At 39.1% G+C, this 20798-nt stretch overlaps 2 protein-coding genes across 5 annotated transcripts in view; both read left to right on the top strand.

Moving 5' to 3' along the window:
• Positions 1 to 1790, top strand: part of TM4SF19 (transmembrane 4 L six family member 19) — a 26213-nt gene extending 24423 nt beyond the window's left edge. Inside the window, exon 6 of the mRNA XM_061411736.1 lies at positions 1721 to 1790. The gene's annotated coding sequence lies outside the window, so the exon portion shown is untranslated. The remainder of the gene's footprint in view (positions 1 to 1720) is intronic.
• Positions 1 to 20798, top strand: part of DYNLT2B (dynein light chain Tctex-type 2B) — a 27925-nt gene extending 7127 nt beyond the window's left edge. For 2 of the 4 annotated variants that reach the window (XM_061411685.1, XM_061411695.1), the window contains exons 3-5: positions 1721 to 1790; positions 11134 to 11197; positions 20649 to 20798. In XM_061411685.1, the coding sequence (XP_061267669.1) occupies positions 1721 to 1790; positions 11134 to 11197; positions 20649 to 20696 (182 nt within the window). In that variant the 3' untranslated portion in view covers positions 20697 to 20798. The remainder of the gene's footprint in view (positions 1 to 1720; positions 1791 to 11133; positions 11198 to 20648) is intronic. The other 2 variants (XM_061411713.1, XM_061411705.1) reach the window with 2 other exon arrangements.

Genomic DNA, 20798 nt, shown 5'->3' with positions numbered 1-20798 from the left:
TTTTGCCCTCCTCCCACTGTATCTAAGACTATATTATTTTTCCATCAGAACTATGTTTTAAGCTCTGGGCATTTAATATTCTAGCCACATTTCTAAAGCATGGGTATGAGAAAAGGAGGAAGAGGAATGAATAGAGAAGGAGGAAGCTCAGCTGAGCTGTGTGCAGTGTTTTTAAAAAATAACTTGGACTCTGTCTCCTTCTGCTGCTACTGCTACTAAGTTGCTTCAGTTGTGTCCGACTCTGTGGGACCCCATAGACGGTAGCCCACCACACTCCTCTGTCCCTGGGATCCTCCAGGCAAGAACACTGAAGTGGGTTGCCATTTCCTTCTCCAATGCATGAAAGAGAAAAGTGAAAGTGAAGTCGTTCAGTCCTGTCTGACTCTTAGTGACCCCATGGACTGCCGCCTACCAGGCTTCTCTGTCCATGGATTTTCCAGGCAAGAGTACTGGAGTGGGGTGCCATTGCCTTTGATGAAAGTGAAAAGGGAAAGTAAAGTCGCTCAGTCGTGCCCGACTCTTATCGAACCCATAGACTGCAGCCCACCAGGCTCCTCCGTCCATGGGATTTTCCAGGCAAGCGTACTGGAGTGGGGTGCCATTGTTTTCTCCTTCTGAGACTTTGTTAAGTATCCTGAATTCAAGTTCATGTCCCTCAATGGAAGGGTACCTGTAGATGTTCAGATTATTTGCTTAATTTACCATATGATCCTGGAGCTTTTACTTTCATAAAAAAAGAATTGGCTCTGTCTCAATTTTGCCTATTTAACTTTTCCTTTTTAAAAAAATTTTACTGTTTCCATTTTTCTTTGGTCAGAAAAGAGGGAAGATAAAGATGCCCATTCAGTTTTCTGTCCCCAAAATTTGCTGTTGGAGAGAATTTTCAGGATTTTGCTGTTTTAGCAGTATAGTTTTGGGGGAGGTAGCCGAGTTGTCCTTGGCCATTCCATGTAATCCAGAATCATTTGGTTTCTTTTCTATCTTACTGAAGAGCTTGTAGTTTTCTAAAGATCCCACGCACTATGTCTTTGCATGTGCTGTGCCCCTCCATAGATTGGAGAGACATTGTTCGTTTGATAAAATCTCACTCGTCTTTCAGGACCCAGCTCACTTATCGCATCCTCCAAGAAGTCTTTTCTGGTCATTCCTTCCCCATTGCCCAGTCTAAGGGAGGAGCCCCCCCAGCCCTGTGCTCCTAATGTACCTTGTACATGCCACTCTTTGAATTACTACTCTGTGGCATTTTCATTTTATTTTCTGTGTTTGCCTTCCCAACTACTATGAGTTCTTTAAGGCAAGAAGGATGTCTTATTTACTTCTATGTCTCCAGGGCCTAGCTCAATACCCGACTTAGAGCAAGAGAGAAAGGAAGGAAGCAAAGACCTATTGAGAGACCGCTGTGGAAGAGAAATGGGTAGAGACAGGAGGAAACTTATCTCTTCTAACCTCACAACACTTCCAGGAGGAAGGTAGTGATACTCCCATTTAACAGTTGAGGAGACTTAATCAGAAAAGTTAAATAACTTGTCTAAAGTTACACACTTATTAAGCTTACTGTTAGAATTTGTCCTCAAATCTCTCTGACTCCCAGATTTACAATCATACTCACTAAGTGTATAGACCAAATGCTTGTGTTCAATATCAGGAAAATTTGTCTTCATTAAGTAATTTTCCCATGTATTTGCTTCTATATAACTTTCTTTTTTGTTTTTCTTTCCAGAAATGGGATTTGACCGATATAAAATGGTGGTACAAGTAGTGATTGGAGAACAAAGAGGAGAAGGTGTATTGTGAGTAGCTGGTTTTTCCTTTTGTTTTTATTTTTATAAATTTCTTATTGGGTATTCATCTTCTTGACAATTCAGTAAGATCCTGTCTTTGCAAGGATGCGAGGAAAGGACAGTGTAATAAAATGCATGTGTGAACTGAAGAGATCCTGGTACTGAGCAGTGAGGTTGATAGTCTGGGTAAGTTCCATGGGGTAACTCACTTTTCATAGTATTTGTAGGCTAATAAACCTTTGAGAGTTTATGTATATATGCTCCTAAGATAGTGTAGGATTATGTATATATGTTGCCTTGGTCTTACCATTCTCTTAATTTCTTTAAAATTGTCTGAGGGACAATTTTCATAGCTATTGCTATTGGCTTGGGCTTCTGTTTCTTAAAATTCACTCTGTTTTTTTTTTTTTTTCCAGTCCCAATGTCAGTTACCTAACTTGTTTCTCTTATGTTTTTCTGATTATTTTCTCCTTCACTGGTTCCTCCTTCCTGGCTATACCCCCAGCTGTGAACTTTCTTGAAGGCTCAGGTTTTATTCCACTGCTCTTCTCTGTCCATTTTCAATGAGGTCATTCATTTTCGTGATATCAAACTGTCATTCCCATACTGACAAGTTCAGAATCTGTACTTCTTGTTTTTTCCTGTGCCCAAGTATTAATCTCTTATTTTCCTTTATAAACAGTGCCTAGTCTAGTATTTTGTAAGACAGTATGAAAATATTTGCTGGATGAATTAAAAAAAAAACCCTGTAGATACTATCACTGAGAATTTTCACTGTAGATTGTTAGATTGGGAAAGGACTACAGATTTTTTCCAGTGTCCATTCCTCTTATTTTATGATGACACTTAGGAGGTTCAGCATGATTTGCCCCAAATTATGTATCTGGCTGGTGTCAGGGTCACTGTACTCTTTACCATGGTGTCCTCTTCCATTTGGTCAAAAGGTTTCAGGAGATTTCTTCACCACAGAGAAACTAGGAAATGCTTTATTATTCTGTCACCTCAGATTGCGATGGCACTCTACTCCAGTACTCTTGCCTGGAAAATCCCATGGATGGAAGAGCCTGGTAGGCTTCAGTCCATGAGGTCGTGAAGAGTTGGACACGACTGAGCGACTTCACTTTCACTTTTCACTTTCATGCATTGGAGAAGGAAATGGCAGCCCAATCCAGCGTTCTTGCCTGGAGAATCCCAGGGACGGCAGAGCCCGGTGGGTTGCCATCTATGGGGTCGCACAGAGTCGGACACGACTGAAGCGACTTAGCAGCAGCAGCAGCACCTCAGATTCAGTGTGTTCAAATAGAGTTCCATATTTCTCTTTCCTTCCTCTTCCAAAATCAGTCAGACATTTTCATTTCTCTGTCTCCCGCAGTATTACCCAGGTTCCCCTGCTTAAAGTGTGGAGTCCTCTTTTATGTAGCCCTGACTACCTCACTGCACACACTGTAACCTGGATGTCAGGGTTGCTTAGCTCCCCCTTATCAACACTTCCAGACTCTGATCTCTCTCCTTTGCAATTCACACACAAGACTAGTGTCCCTGAAGTATGCCCTTACTTTTCTTAAACTCTGTAGAGTTTATTTCAAACCTTGTAAAGCATAAACGCCTCAAACTTGTCCTGACTGACTGTTAAATGTGATCAGGCCAAACTCTAAAGCATGGCATATAAGGCCTCCCTTACCTCCTGTTAAAACTTTCGTCATCTAAAATTTCAGGCGTATGCAAAACTGCAGAACCAAGGAACTTGTGTGTGTCTGTTACCTAGCTTTAAGGTTATCAACCACACACTCATGTTGTTTCATTTATACCTCCACCTACTCTTCCTGCCTCCATCAGATTATTTTGAAGGAAATTCTAGTCATCATATCATTTCATCTGTAAATACAACAATATTTATGTCTAAAATATCAGGGCCTTTTTTATCATAATAAAATAGCACATTTAAACATTGAAGGTCTTTAATATTATAAGATATTCAGTTGGCTTTTTTTCTCTTCTTAAAACAGATAAGAGTCCGTGCCTGGTGAGGTGCCTCACTGGTGTCAAGGATATGGGCTCTCCTGTCTTGCCCTGATATGTCCTCATCTGTATTCGTTGAAGGTGACTCAATACTACATTTATCCACATTCCTTAAGAGAAAGAGATAGAAGGAAAACATAAATGCCTTTCCATTTTCAACACTTTAAACTTATGATTACACTCTCTTCTGATTTCAGTTGTTTCTGTTGAGAAATCAGCCCTGAGTCTTATTTTTGTTCCTTTGGAGGTGATGTGTCTTTTTTCCTAGCCACTTTAAAATGTTTTTCTCGTTGCCTTTTTAGTATGATATACATGGTTTTCTTTGTATTTATTCTATTTGAGGTTCTTAGGACTTCTTGAATTTGCAAGCTCTTGAATCTTGTCGTATCAGCTTGAGAAAAGTCTTAACCATTTTTTCTTTTTTTTAAACAAGTCTTTTATCTTAGAATAGTTTAGATTTATAGAAAAGTTTCAGAGATAGTACAGAGAGTTCTTAAATATTTCACATCCAGTTTCTTCTGTTATTAACATCTTCTATTCAGTCAGTTCAGTCGCTCAGTCGTGTCCAACTCTTTGCGACCCCATGAATTGCAGCACACCAGGCCTCCCTGTCCATCACCAACTCCCGGAGTTCACTCAGACTCATGTCCATCCAGTCAGTGATGCCATCCAGCCATCTCATCCTCTGTCATCCCCTTCTCCTCCTGCCCCCAATCCCTCCCAGCATCAGAGTCTTTTCCAATGAGTCAACTCTTCACATGAGGTGGCCAAAGTACTGGAGTTTGAGCTTTAGCATCATTTCTTCCGAATAAATCCCAGGGCTGATCTCTTTCAGAATGGACTGGTTGGATCTCCTTGCAGTCCAAGGGACTCTCAAGAGTCTTCTCCAACACCACAGTTCAAAAGCATCAATTCTTCGGCGCTCGGCCTCCTTCACAGTCCAACTCTCACATCCATACATGACCACAGGAAAAACCATAGCCTTGACTAGACAGACCTTTGTTGGCAAAGTAATGTCTCTGCTTTTGAATATGCTATCTAGGCTGGTCATAACTTTCCTTCCAAGGAGTAAGCATCTTTTAATTTCATGGCTGCAGTCACCATCTGCACTGATTTTGGAGCCCAGAAAAATAAAGTCTGACACTGTTTCCACTGTTTCCCCATCTATTTGCCATGAAGTGATGGGACCGGATGCCATGATCTTTGTTTTCTGAATGTTGAGCTTTAAGCCAACTTTTTCACTCTCCCCTTTCATTTTCATCAAGAGGCTTTTTAGTTCCTCTTCACTTTCTACCATAAGGGTGGTGTCATCTGCAAATCTGAGGTTATTGATATTTCTCCCGGCAATCTTGATTCTAGCTTGTGTTTCTTCCAGTCCAGCGTTTCTCATTTGCCACAATCAATGAACCAATATTTATGCTTTATTATTAACTGAAGTGCATATATTATTCCAGTTTCTTTAGTTTTTACCTAATGTCATTTTTCCAGTCTAGGATCATATATAGGGTACCATATTACATGTCTCTTCTTAGTCTTTTCTTGGCTATGACAGTTTCTCAGATATTCTTTGGTTTTGATGACCTTTGACAGTTTTGAGAGGTATGGGTAAGTATTTTGTAGAATGTCCCTCAAATGGGATTTGTTTGCTCATAATAAGCCTGGATTTATAAATTTTGGGGAGGAAGATCACAGAGGCAAAGTGCTGTTCTCATTGTATTATTTCAGGGTACATGTTGTTAGCATTATATGTTACTATTGATGTTAATTTTGATACCTATCTGAGTAGTATTTGTCAGATTGTCCACTGTAAAGTTACTCTTTCTTTCCTTTTCCATACTGTACTCTTTACAAAGAAATCACTACCTGCCACCCACACTTTAGGAGCAAGCAGTTATATTCCACCTCCTTGAAAGCAGAGTGTCTATACAAATGATTTGGAATTTTTCCGCATAGAAGATTTGTTTCTTTCCCATTTATTTGTTTATTCATTCATTTATTTCAGTTTGGACTATGAAAATTTATAATTTGGATTATAATCCAGTTCTACTTTATTTATTTCATGGCTCAGATTGTTCCAGCTTTGGCCATTGGGAATTCTTTCAGTTGACTCCTGGGTCCCTTTTACATACCCTGCCATTGTGGGGTTTTTGAGCACATCCTTATTTACTGGCACTATAAGATGTCTTACCTTATCCATTCCCTGCCCCAGCCCTAGAATCAGCCACTTCTCTAAGGAGCCTTGATTCATTTTCTTGGATAATGGCATTAGATACTAAGATCTGGGTGCTATATATGGCTATTATCCTTTAAAATATTGCCTCTGCTTCCTTGCTGTCTGCTGTCCTTTATGGACTCCAGTTACAAATATTTAGATCTTTTTACAGTAATACACATATCTCTTGGAGAAGGCAATGGCACCCCACTCCAGTACTCTTGCCTGGAAAATCCCATGGATGGAGGAGCCTGGTAGGCTGCAGTTCATGGGGTCTCTAAGAGTCGGACATGGCTGAGCGACTTCACTTTCACTTTTCACTTTCATGCATGGGAGAAGGAAATGGCAACCCATTCCAGTGTTCTTGCCTGGAGAATCCCAGGGATGGAGCCTGGTGGGCTGCCGTCTATGGGGTCGCACAGAGTCGGACACAACTGAAGTGACTTAGCAGCAGCAGACATATCTCTTATGATGCTATTGTCTGATTTTTTGTTCTCTGTACTTCAGTTTGAGTATTTTTCTATTGACTTGTCCCTCAGTTCACTAATCCTCTTTTCCATTCTGTCTAATCTGATATTAATAAACCCACCAGCTGAATTCCTAACTTGTTATTATATTTTACAAGTCTAGGATTTCCATTTAAAATCTTTTTTCATAGATTCTAATTGTCTAGTGAAATTATTTTTTAATCTATGTTCTCCATCCTCCCTCTCTCCTCTCTTTTTACATTTTGGTCTTAGCAGTGCTTACCCTTGTCTCTGAACTGTGTGTTAGCCTGTTTTCTTTGACTATTTTTTTGTCTTATTAATCTTTCATATGGCTCTGTCTCTTGGCATGCCTACTTTGAGTCCTGGATATTGTGTTAAAACTTGTAAAACTTGCAGATAATATTATTTTCCTCCAGAAAAGGTTTACCATTCCTTTGTTACTCAGGTAGAATATGGTCTACTTACCTGAATCCAATAAGATACTGAGCTGAGTTGAGGTTGGGTTGTTGCTGTTTTGATAAGGCTTTCTCCATCTTTACCTCACCCTTCTTTGTTGAATGTAGCCCTCCAAATCTTTCAACCAAGAACCTGGCGTGTTCATTGAAACCTGATCTACTGACTTTTAGTCCTTTTCTTCTGAGTGTTAAATTCCGCTTCATTCCAAAGGCTTTTTCTGTAATGAATTAGTTTCCTAGAAAAGCAAAAATATGTTCTTTTACGGTTCTGGAAATCCTACATTCAGAATGGGTTTTGTTGAGCTAAAATCAAGGTGTTGGCAGGGCTGTATTCCTCTTGGAGGCTCTGGGGGAGGGTTCACTCCCTTGCCTATTCCATCTTCTAGAGGCCACCTGCATTCCTCAGCTCCAAACCCTTCCTCCATCTTCAATGCCAGTAGCATTGTGTCTTCAAATGTCTCTCTGACCCTGACCCTCCTGCCTCCCTCTTTCTTTTATAAGGACTCGTGATTACATGGAACCCACCTGGATAATCTCCCCATCTTGATATCATTCATTATACATCTGTAAAGCCATTTTTGCCATGTAATATCACATTCACAGGTTCTGGGGCTTGGACATAGACATATTTGGCCATTATTTTGCCTACCATGTTTAGCTTTTTAGGTTCCTGCATGCACAGTTTCAGAATTTAACACATGTCTTGAGGGGGAACCTACCAAGTGACAGGCTCAGTTCTACTCTCTCCTTTTTCACAGGGATCTTGGCCCCTTCAACGTCTCCAGTTTTATGCCACCCCCAACTCCCCAGCCCTGCAAGACTGCCAGCAGTCCTGCTGATTTTTTTTTTCCCTCAGTAATTGGTCCTTTTCCTGGACAAATCCCAGGCTCTCAGCCTCTAGCTCTGTGCTTAGAGTTGGTAAGTGCCTCAGGGAGAACTTTGCTTCAGAGTTTCAGCTTACTTCATGTGGTTCACCTTTCTCTGGAATTTTGGCTCTCCTAGTCTTTATTTCCTTCAGCAGCTCTCTGATTCATTTTATTTATTTTTTCTAATTGACTTGGTGGGAGCATTTGGGCACCTACAAACTGTTCCATCATATTTCTTCTAAGTCTTTTGACATAATTTTATAAATATATATATATATACATAAATATATAAAAATGTACATATGTATATATATTTAAATGAATATAACATTATTTTTTATATAGCCAAGGGTTTTGAAATGATTTAAGTATCCCAGGTTTATCTTGTACATTTTCAGCCACAGTCTTAGAATTGGCCATTTTTCCAAGGAGCTCTGGTTCCTTTTTTTGGGAAATTGTGTAAAGAGACTGCAATTCTAAAGTAAAATTGTGTTTTGTGCATCTGTGTATCATTTACACCTAGCACTTTGCTTATATATAATACTCAACAAATACTGGTTAAATACATTTTTATATTTATTCTTACACTTGGTTCTACTCAGCTTAAGTACTGCTTCCTTCATGAAATCTTCTTTGGCTTTTTGTCCTCTCTAAATTCTCTAAAATTCTTCAGCACTTCTACAGATTTAATTCAACTATTGTGCAACTTGGACTTGGAGGCTTGGCATAGACAATATAATCCCTTTTAATCCTAAATAACCTATAACAGCACCAACAATACATTATCTTATTCTTTTAATGAGTATTATTTTTTTTCACCAAATTAAGTTGAGAATTGTTTGAGGACAAAGCCAGGTTTTACTGATTCTGGACATATGATACTTGCTAAATAAATACTTGTTGATTGATCAGTTAAGTATATTAATTTGATTCATCCTGTTACCATTTGGAAATAGGTAGAACTTTTTGGATTTAAGAATATGTGAAATATTAGGCTGGGGGGAGCTATTCTATGTAAAAGTCAGGGGAAAAAGGCTTTTAAAATTGAACGAATATAGTATGGTATGTGTATATCTTTCTCTACAGGCTTGAAGCTGAACTGCTGCTGCTGCTAAGTCACTTCAGTCGTGTACTGCCTAGGTTCAAAGCCAACCTTTGTCACTTACTATATATTATAAATGACTTTAGACAAATTTATTAATTTCTCAGTTTCCCTATTTATTAAATGGGTATATTACTAGTACCTATCTCATAGGATTAAGTAAGTTAATATAAAGCACTTAGACCAATGAGGCACAAAGTAGTGTTCAATAAATGTTAATGATGAATCATATACATACATTAAAAAAAATAGAACATTTAAAATTACTTTTTAAAACTTATTATATTGTGAATATCTTTTCATGTTCTTAAAAGTTTTTTTTTTTGTAAAAAATCTTTAATGGCTGCACAGAATTTCATTCTAAGAAATACCGTAATTTCATTTAGTAATCTAAAATTTCTTCATATTTGTTTCCATTTTCAAATAGACTTTTATTTTGACTGACATTTGTTCTTATCCATTAACTGGGGAGAGGAGAATGGCTAATTTTAGAATTTAGAGGCAGCATAGCATCCTGTAGAGATAATACTGGATAGAATTAGTTAGAAGATTGAATTCTAGTTTAGAATTGTCCCTTTCTTCTCTAGGATCCTATGCACTGATCAGTTCAGTCACAACTCTTTGCAACCCCATGGACTGCAGCACGCTAGGCCCCCCGTCCATCACCAACTCCCGGAGTTTACTCAAACTCATGCCCATTGAGTCGGTAATGCCATCCAACCATCTCATCCTCTGTCGTCCCCTTCTCCTCCCGCCTTCAGTCTTTGCCAGCATCAAGGTCTTTTCAAATGAGTCAGTTCTTCCATCAGGGGACCAAAGTATTGGAGCTTCAGCTTCAGCATCAGTCTTTCCAATGAATATTCAGGACTGATTTCCTTTAGGGTGGACTGGTTGGATCTCCTTGCAGTCCAAGGGACTCTGAAGAGTCTTCTCCAACACCACAGTTCAAAAGCATCAATTCTTCAGCACTCAGCTTTCTTTATAGTCCAACTCTCACATCCATACATGACCACTGGAAAAACCATAGCCTTGACTAGATGGACGTTTGTTGGCAAAGTAATGTTTCTGCTTTTTAATATGCTATCTAGATGGTCATAGCTTTTCTTCCAGGGAGCAAGCATCTTTTAATTTGATGGCTGCAGTCACCATCTGCAGTGATTTTGGAGCCCCTCAAAATAAAGTCTGACACTGTTTCCACTGTTTCCCCATCCACTTGCCAGGAAGTGATGGGACCTGATGCCATGATCTTAGTTTTCTGAATGTTGAGCTTTAAGCCAACTTTTCACTCTCCTCTTTCACTTTCATCAAGAGGCTCTTTAGTTCTTCTTCACTTTCTGCCATAAGGGTGGTGTCATCTGCATACCTGAGGTTATTGATATTTCTCCCAGAAATCTTGATTCCAGCTTGTGCTTCATCCAGCCCAGCATTTCTCATGATGTACTCTGCATATAAGTTAAATAAACAGGGTGACAATATACAGCCTTGACGTACTCCTTTTCCTATTTGTGAACCAGTCTGTTGTTCCATGTCCAGTTCTAACTGTTGCTTCCTGACCTGCATACAGATTTCTCAAGAGACAAATCAGGTGGTCTGGTATTCCCATCTCTTTCAGAGTTTTCCACAGTTTATTGTGATCCACACAGTCAAAGGCTTTGGCATAGTCAATAAAGCAGAGATGGATGTTGTTCTGGAACTTTCTTGCTTTTTCAGTGATCCAGAGGATGTTGGCAATTTGATCTCTGGTTCCTAGAACAGATTGGACTAAATAATTTGTTGGTCCTTTCCAGACCTTCCTTCTCATATTATTGTGCAGGAATTGAGCCCATTTTATTAGCCATAAGTCTAGGTATTATTTCCTCTAAAAGTCTGACCTGAAATAATCTTTAACAGAGCTTTCCACCTTGACTGCCTTAGACTTCAAGGTATCCACCTCTTCAGCCATTGAGCAGCTAGTCAGAGTCTGAGGCTGCTAGACCCCTGGGCCTGTTACCTCCAGCTGCAAGCAGCCTCATCTGACTCCAGTCCCTTCTAGTGTACCCAGGATCTTTTGCTATACAAATATGATTTTCTATATGTCATCTCATTCTGTGAAAAGATTTGGAAGCACTGATATGTAAGAATGTATCATGGGAAACTTTTGTTTATGGCAGATATATGTGGTTCAGGTCCTTGTTATATTGTTGATAATTCTCTACTCTTTGACTTTTTAGCATGGCTGCTCGCTGTTTCTGGGATGCTGACACTGACAACTGTACTCATGATGTTTTCATGAATGTAAGTCTACTGGAAACCTTTTTTGCCTATCTTAAGGACACGTGAGCATTCCAGATCAAATCCCTTAATATTTGTTAAGATATGGTGACACTTTATTTATTTTGGCATCACAGCATGTGGGACTTTAGTTCCCCAACCAGGGATTAAACCCATGCCTCCTGCATTGGCAGTGTGGAGTCTTAATAACCAAACTGCCAGAGAAGTTCCTGAGGCCACTTTAGTTTTAGACATTTGTCTGACACTACTTCTAGATAAGATGATTTTACTGTCCATTTGTGTTACTAAATCAGAAGCCTAGTGTGCTGCTTATAGATAAGGACACTTTTATATCTACTGATGATGTAACTCTTCACAAATTTGAATGTAGAAATAGCATACTACTTATTTGGTGCTAACAGACAGCAGTTTGTTAAGCTGCAAAGAAATTTGGGTGGCAGGGATTCCATGAGCAAAGGTGATTTTTCTTTCAGTAATAAAATTAATTACTTTATCTTAAAGCTATTTAGTAAAACTAAGCAAAAGTACAGAGGAATTTTTATAAAGAAGTTTCATTTAAACATTGGGACATTATTGACATGAACATTTCATATATTTTAAACATATGTTGTTATTTTATGCTTATTTCCAGAAAGGATCCTGTCTTCTATCCAAATGCTCTCAGGTTGTGAGTTAGTAGAGTCAGACTTAAAGTATAGTAGAGTAGAAGAGAAGAACTAGATTGAGTGAATTGGGAGAGGTCCCATTTCTAGTGCTGTAACTTTCTAATTGAATGACTTTAGGTAAGTCATTGAGCTTTTCTCTGATTGTATCAGTAATATGAGAAAGCTGTATTAGATATTCCTAAAGACTGGCTGTGGGTGACTAAGAATAATTTGAGGAACTTGTTTAAAATATAGGTGCCAGGGCTCTGCTCAATAAATTCTGATCAAATAAGCCAGGGGTTGAATCAGGGAATCTGATTCTTTAAAAAAGTTCTCCACATGATTATCTTACTGCCAGGTATAGAAGCTGCTGGTGCAGATGATCCTAAGGTACCTTTTAGCTCTAAAATTCTATGGTCCTACCAAAGTTTTATTTTATGCTCAACTAACCTGAAGATCACAGGATGGACAGTGGGAAAGGGTTAGTCACTCAGTTGTGTCCGACTCATATCGACTGTAGCCCTCCAGGCTTCTCGTCCATGGAATTCTCCAGGCAAGAATACTGGAGTGGGTATCCATTCCCTTCTACAGGGGCTCTTCCTGACCCAGGGATTGAACCCTGGAACCCAGGTCTCCCGCATTGCAGGTAGATTCTTTACCGTCTGAGCCACCAGGGCAGTGGGAAGTACTATGCAAATCTTCAAATATCAGCTCTTTGGGAGAAGGGTCAAACTCAGGTGGTGGTTTTCCCTGCTCTTTGAAAACTGCATATTTCCCTTAGTCCTTATATGATATAATTCATTCATTCAACAAATAATCCTGAGATCCTATTATGTGCCTTATATTTTAATGTTTTGATTTTGTTATAATCTGTTATTACATTTAGAAAGTAGAGAAGAAAGTAGGGGATAACCCATAACTCAATTCCTTTATTGCTAGGAATAAAATGGTGCACTGGGACGACCCAGAGGCATGATACCGGGAGGGAGGAGGGAGGAGGGTTCAGGATGGGAAACATGTGTATATCTGTGGTGGATCATGTTGATATATGGCAAAACCAATAGAATATTGTAAAGTTAAACAATAAACACACACACACACACACACAAAAAGACAGTCATGATTTCAGCTGGTCAAGAGCTTAGAAACCCATGGAGACTAGACAATACTCATATTAACCAATATGTAATTTAAAATTTTACTTATTAATTATTACTTAGTAAAGATGATCAGGATCTGGATTTAGAATATAGGATTAATGGGGTAAGTGTCTAAAAGTCATTTTTGAGAGCCTGGTCTAGGTTGCTAACTTAGTCTACTATATCTTTAGTTCAGTTTATTGAGTGTTTATTTAGGCTTCATTTTTCAGTGCTTAAAGTATTTTGTTTATTTGGGAGAAAATCCCAGGAAGGGCCAGTAGGAGTTGAGGAAATGAGAGAGGGGAGAGAAAAGCATATTATTGAACTGATTACTGTGGATAGCCAGGGCTCAATTCCTGTGAAGAACTCTGGGTGGCACTGGAAGAACAGTGCCAATCAAAGGTGGGGTCTATAAGACCAATGCCAGTCTACAAATTGTTTGGTACATGTCTTCAAAAAGATAAGTACATAAATTATGTGTAAGGGTTTAGAAACTCTCATGGAATTTAACAGAGTAATTTTATGTTCATTGAGTCTAATTAATAAGAAGTTTAGGTTGTATTTGTATGTTTCTTTTTTCATTTTCTTAGTTAATAATTTTTATTTTATTTTATGAAAGTATCATTCATAAGGGATTAGAAATTAAAACAAACAAAAAATAGGTGCTCCTCACCACAGACAGTACTATTTTATTTTATTTTAGCGATACATATTTTATTGAAGTATGGTTGACTTACAGTGTTTCAGATGCACAGCAAGGTGATTCAGTTATACATATACACATATAATATTTTTTAAATTATTTGACATTATAGGTTATTACCAGATATTGACTATAGTTCCCTGTGCTATACAGTAAACCTCTGTTGCTTGTTGCATATCTACTTATTTAAATTAGGAATCTGGCATTCTATTCATACTAAGTCAAACAAGTGGAATCAAAATGTCATAAATTTTTTAGTTAGGCAAAAATTCATAAGTTTTCTAAAATACGTATATTATACATATTATTTGTATATAAGTGTACAAAAGCTTTTCTACTATGCTTGAGAAAGAACATCAAAAGAAAAAAGGAAATGGAATAATTGGTAAACATAAACTAAATGAAACGGGAGCGCTGAATATGAAATAGAAAAAGTGAAACAAACTAGAAAGAAATAAAGATAATCATATAGTCCAATTGTTTTTAAACATGAATGCTCATTAGAAACATATTTGGAGCTCTGGAGAAAGAAAAAGCAATACCCGGGCATTTGTATTTTTTAAAAATTTCCAAGATATTTCTGATATGCATCTGGATTTTAAAAAGTGATTGCAGGATATAGAGTGCTATTATTTTCCTGTTGACCAATCATGATACAGTGGTATTAAGTGAATAATAGTTACATAAACACAATAATAAAAGATGTTTATCAGTTTTTTCAGTCAGTAGCCAGACAAAAAATAAAAGCCAACCATAATGGCAACATGATTAACCTAATAATGTAAAATAATTACATACAATTTGGGGGGGTCAAGCAAAGTGATGTGGTAAGTAGAAGTACATCATCCATGCACATGTTTTCATCTGCCAAGCAGGTCTGTGTCTTTTGGTTAGTGCATTTAATCCTATTGCCATTTTCTTAATTGTTTTAGGTTTCTTTTCTTTTTTTTTTTTTAAGAAATTTATTTATTTTTATTTTTTTAATATAAGTTTATTTATTTTAATTGGAGGCTAATTACAATATTGTATTGGTTTTGCCATACATCAACATGAATCTGCCACGGGTGTACACTTGTTCCCCATCCTGAACCCCCCTCCACCTCCCTCCCCATACCATCCCTCTGGGTCATCCCAGTGCACCAGCCCCAAGCATCCTGTGTCCTGCATCGAACCTGGACTGGCGATTCGTTTCATGTATAATATCATACATGTTTCAATGCCATTCTCCCAAATCATCCCACCCTCTCCCTCTCGCACAGAGTCCAATAGACTGGAGCCTATTATACAGAGTGAAGTAAGCCAGAAAGAAAAACACCAATACAGTATACTAACACATATATATGGAATTTAGAAAGATGGTAATGATAACCCTGTATGTGAGACAGCAAAAGAGACACAGATGTATAGGTTTATTTTCTGTAGGTCTTTGCCTTCTCTGTGTTTCCTGCCTAGAGAAGTTCCTTTAGCATTTGTTGTAAAGCCGGTTTGGTGGTGCTGAATTCTCTTAACTTTTGCTGGAAAGCTTTTGGTTTCTCCATCAAATCTGGATGAGAGGCTTGCTGGGTAGAATCTTCTTGGTTGTAGGTTCTTCCCTTTCATCACTTTAAATATATCGTGCCATTCCCTTCTGGCTTGTAGAGTTTTTGCTGAGAAATCAGCTGATAGCCTAATGGGAGTTCCCTTGTATGTTATTTGTCCTTTTTCCTTTGTTGCTGTTTTTATTTCATCTTTAATTTTTGTCAGTTTGATTACTATGTGTCTTGGTGTGTTCCTCCTTGGGTTTATCCTGCCTGGGACTCTGTGCTTTCTGGATCTGGTTGACTATTTCCTTTCCCATGTTATGGAAGTTTCCAGCTATTATCTCTTTGAATGTTTTCTCAGGGCCTTTTTCTCTCTCTCGTCTCCTTCTGGGATCCCCTATAACGTGAATGTTGGTGAGTTTACTGTTGTCCCAGAGGCCTCTTAGACTCTCTTCATTTCTTTTCATTCTTTCCTCTATATTTTGTTCTGTGGCAGTGATTTCTACCCAGTCATTTATTTATTCTTGTGCTTCAGTTATTCTGCTGTTGGTTCCTTCTAGTATATTATTCATCTCTGTTTGTTCTTTAGTTCTTCTAGGTCTTTGGTAAACATTTCTTGCATTTTCTCCATTGTTTTCCTGAGATTCTGGATCATCTTGACTATCATTATTCTGAATTCTTTTTCTGGAATGTTGCCTATGTCCACTTCATTTAGTTGTTTTTCTGGGTTTTGATCTTGTCCCTTCATCTGGGACAAAACTTTCTGCTTTTTCATCCTGATTAACTTTATGTAATGTGGTTTTGTTTTAACTGCTGTGGGTCTGTGGTTCTTCCTGCTTCTTCTGTCTGCCCTCTGATGGAGGAGGCAAAGAGGTTTGTGTAAGCTTCCTGATGGGAGGGGCTGGCAATGGGAAAAACTGGGTCTTGCTCTGGTGAGACAGAGCCTTGCTTTAATCCAATTATCTGCTGATGGGTGAGATTGCCCTCCCACCCTAGTAGTTGTTTGGCCTGAGGCAACCCAGCCCTGGGGTCTCTGGGCTCTATGGTAGGGTTAATGGCGAACTCCAAGCGGGTTTATGCCAAGGGGGACCTTCTTGGCCTGCTGCTTTCAGTGCCCCATCCTTGTGGTGAGCTTCTTCCAACCCATGCCTCCACAGGAGACCCTCCAACACTAGCAGTCTCCTATGGGGTCACTGCTCCTTTCCTCTGGGTCTTGGTGCATACAAGATCTTGTTTGTGCCTTCCAGGACTGGTGTCTCTGTTTCCCCCAGTCCTGTGGAAGTCCTATAATAAGATGCCACTGGCCTTGAGGTCAAATTCCCTGGGCATTCCTAGTTCCTTTGTCTGATCTGAAAGCTGGTAAGCCTGATGTGGGGTTCAGAACCTTGACAACAATGGGAGAACTTTTTTGGTATTATTGTTCTCCAGTTTGTGAGTCACCTACCTGGTGAGTATGGTATTTGATTTTATAATGATTGTGCCCTTCCTACCATCTAGCTGAGGTAGAAATTGCTAGGCAGTGAGTGTAGGACTCTGAGACCTCAATCTTGTTTTCATAAACATCTGGCTCCATTAGCCTAAAGTTATATCCTTTCTCCCAATTCCTGGAATGTGTGCTTGGTATGACAAATTATCAGCACTCAGATCCAGAGAAGGGAAGTAACTAATTTCTGTTCCATATGCCTGAGGAGAAAACAACTGATGATCATTAATCTTAAGCCCGTACATCAAAGTCAGTTCAGTTGCTCAGTTGCTCAGTCTGACTCTTTGCAACTCCATGGACTGCAGCATGCCAGGCCCCCCTGTCCATCACCAACTCCCAGAGTTTACTCAAATTCATGTCCATCGAGTTGGTGATGCCATCCAGCCATCTCATCCTCTGTCGTCCCCTTCTCCTCCTGCCTTCAATCTTTCCCAACATCAAGGTCTTTTCAAATGAGTCAGCTCTTTGCATTAGGTGGCCAAAGTATTGGAGTTTCAGCTTCAGCATCAGTCCTTCCAGTGAATATTCAGGACTGATTTCCTTTAGGATGGACTGGTTGGATCTCCTTGCAGGCCAAGGGACTCTCAAGAGTCTTCTCCAACTCCACAGTTGAAAAGCATCAATTCTAAGGCACTCAGCTTTCTTCACAGTCCCAACTCTCACATCCATATATGACTACTGGAAAACCATAGCTTTGACTAGATGGACCTTTGTTGGCAAAGTAATGTCTCTGCTTTTTAATATGCTGTCTAGGATGGTCATAGCTTTTCTTCCAAGGAGCAAGCATCTTTTAATTTCATGGCTGCAGTCACCATCTGCAGTGATTTTGGAGCCAGTCAAAATAAAGTCTCTCACTGTTTCCATTGTTTCCCCATATATTTGCTGTGAAGTGATGGGACCAGATGCCATGGTCTTAGTTTTCTGAATATTGAGTTTTAAGCCAACGTTTTCACTTTCCTCTTTCACTTTCATCAAGAGGCTCTTTAGTTTTTCTTCACTTTCTGCCATAAGGGTGGTTTCATCTGCATATCTGAGGTTATTGATATTTCTCCCAGCAGTCTTGATCCCAGCTTGTGCTTCATTCAATCCAGCATTTCCCATGATGTAACTTGCATAGAAGTTAAATAAGCAGGGTGATAATATACAGCCTTGATGTACTCCTTTCCCAGTTTGGAACCAGTCTGTTGTTCTATGTCCAGTTCTAACTGTTGCTTCCTGACCTGCATACAGAATTCTCAGGAAGCAGGTAACGTGGTCTGGTATTCCCATCTCTTTAAGAATTTTCCACAGTTTGTTGTGATCCATACAGTTAAAGGCTTTGGTGTAATCAATAAAGCAGAAATAGATGTTTTTCTGGAATTCTCTTGCTTTTCCTATAATCCAGTGGATATTGGCGATTTGATATCTGGTTCCTCTGCCTTTTCTAAATCCAGCTTGAATATCTGGAAGTTCACGGTTCACAAACTATTGAAGCCTGGCCTGGAGAATTTTGAGCATTACTTTGCTAGCGTGTGAGATGAGTGCAATTGTGTGGTAGTTTGAACATTCTTTGGCATTGCTTTTCTCTGCTATTGGAACGAAAACTGACCTTTTCCAGTCCTGTGGCCACTGCTGAGTTTTCCAAAATTGCTGGCATATTGACTGCAGCACTTTAACAGCATCATCTTTTAGGATTTGAAATAACTCAACTGGAATTCTATTACTTCCACTAGCTTTGTTTGTTATGAAACACAACTGATGATTATTAATCTTAAATCCATACATCTGGTCCATTGTAAAATGGCCAGGTGGCATGAAAAAGGGTGGCAAATTAATTCAAGGATCAAGAGAAGCCATAAAGATGTTAAGCTAAGCATCTTGACCTTTAAACTGGTTAGTTAAAAATGATGTATTTTAAGGACAGGAGCTAACCAAAAATGTACAGATTAAGGATATAAATACTGCTGTTAGTCCCACCTTTGGGTGACTCTCTACCCTCTTCTCAGTGTCTATGCTGAGAGCTTTGTACTTTCCTTCTCTTTAATAAATCCTGTTTGCTTGCTACCCTAAGTGTTTGCGTGTTTGTGAAGTTCATTCTTCGGCTCCAGAAACAAGAACTCGGATTCCCATTTCATCTCTACAGCTTCTTCTTTGTTTTTGATGTGGGTTATCTTTTTTTCAGTGGGTTCCAGTGTCCTCCAGTCTATGGTTATTCAGCAGTTAGGTGCCAGATAGCATTATTTTAGAACACAATAATCCCACCCAAGAAGCCAGGGAACTGGGTTAACTGAAGAATTTGCTTTTGGTTAATAATCACGTACTTGAACTCATATTTTCTTGCATCATTGCCAGGCTGGAGGTGAGGTTGATGGGTTAGGAGGTACTAAGGCATTCAGAAAACTAAGATCATGGCATCTGGTCCCATCACTTCATGGCAAATAGATGGGGAAACAGTGTCAGACTTTATTTTTGGGGGGGCTCCAAAATCATTGCAGATGGTGATTGCAGCCATGAAATTAAAGATGCTTACTCCTTGGAAGGAAAGTTATGACCAACCTAGATAGCATTTTCAAAAGCAGAGACATTACTTTGCCAACAAAGGTCCGTCTAGTCAAGGCTATGGTTTTTCCTGTGGTCATGTATGGATGTGAGAGTTGGACTGTGAAGAAAGCTGAGTGCCGAAGAATTGATGCTTTTGAACCGTGGAGTTGGAGAGGACTCTTGAGGGTCCCTTGGACTGCAAGGAGATCCAACCAGTCCATTTTAAAGCAGATGAGTCCTGGCTGTTCATTGGAAGGACAGATGCTGAAGCTGAAACTCCAGTAATTTGGCCACCTCATGTGAAGAGTTGACTCATTGGAAAAGACCCTGAAGCTGAGAGGGATTAGGGGCAGGAGGAGAAGGGGACGACAGAGGATGAGATGTCTGGATGGCATCACCGACTCGATGGACTTGAGTTTGAGTAGACTCCGGGAGTTAGTGATGGACAGGAAGGCCTGGCGTGCTGCAATTCATGGGGTAGCAAAGAGTCGGACACGACTGAGCAACTGAACTGAATTGAGGCATGTTGCTGCTGCTGCTGCTGCTGCTAAGTCACTTCAGTCGTGTCCGACTCTGTGCGACCCCATGGACTGCAGCCTACCAGGCTTCTCCGTCCATGGGATTCTCCAGGCAAGAACACTGGAGTGGGTTGCCATTTCCTTCTCCAATGCATTAAAGTAGAAAGTGAAAGTGAAGTTGCTCAGTCGTGTCTGACTCTTAGCAACCCCGTGGACTGCAGCCTACCAGGCTCCTCCATCCATGAGATTTTCCAGGCAACAGTACTGGAGTGGGGTGCCATTGCCTTCTCCCTAAGGCATGTTGAACACCTCTAATTACCTAAAACATGTTTTAACAAATTTATAGGATATGGAGCACATTTTCAGATTCTGAGTTAAAAGGTAGACAGTTATATTTTATCAGTTAAGAACAAACAACCAGACATCATTTGTCCTTATCCAGAATTTATGACAAGGTGCTGTATTTTCTTTATCTGTGATACTGTAACATGCTTGGATTTGGTAATGCATATAGTTTAAGAAACTCAAAGCATTTTAATTATATTATTTCTTTGATAAATCAGGAAAAATGGGAATACTTATTTTAATAATAAACATTACATAAAGTACATTAGCTTGCATTATGTTTCTTCATTCAGAAAATCTATTATTTTTTTTTTCATTCAGAAAATCTATTATTTAAAAAAAAAAAAAAGAAAGAAAATCTATTATTTAACCATCCTACCCTTTTAGTTAGCAACTTTGTAGCTATCCTGAGGCAAGAAAATCTCTAGCTATACTCTGGAAAATCTGTTTCTTAAAGAAAGGAAAGTCTTCATGATTGAGAACTGGTAAAGATCTGAGATGATGTTAATTTCACATCTGTGCTGTCCTTTGGTACTAACTGAAATACTAACAATGGATTCATGTTTGCTTTCTTTTTTTTAGGACAGTTTATTCTGTGTTGTAGCAGCATTTGGCTGTTTCTACTATTGAATCTTGAAAGCTGGAAAAAGATATGACTATGAAGAAATATGAACTTTTTTACATTGTTAAATAAATATCTTGACAAAATAAAGTGAACAGTTTGGCAACTGA

Source organism: Bos javanicus, chromosome 1, assembly GCF_032452875.1.
Source record: "Bos javanicus breed banteng chromosome 1, ARS-OSU_banteng_1.0, whole genome shotgun sequence".
Classification (NCBI taxonomy): domain Eukaryota; kingdom Metazoa; phylum Chordata; class Mammalia; order Artiodactyla; family Bovidae; genus Bos; species Bos javanicus.
This window is presented reverse-complemented; position numbering and strand designations above follow the sequence as displayed.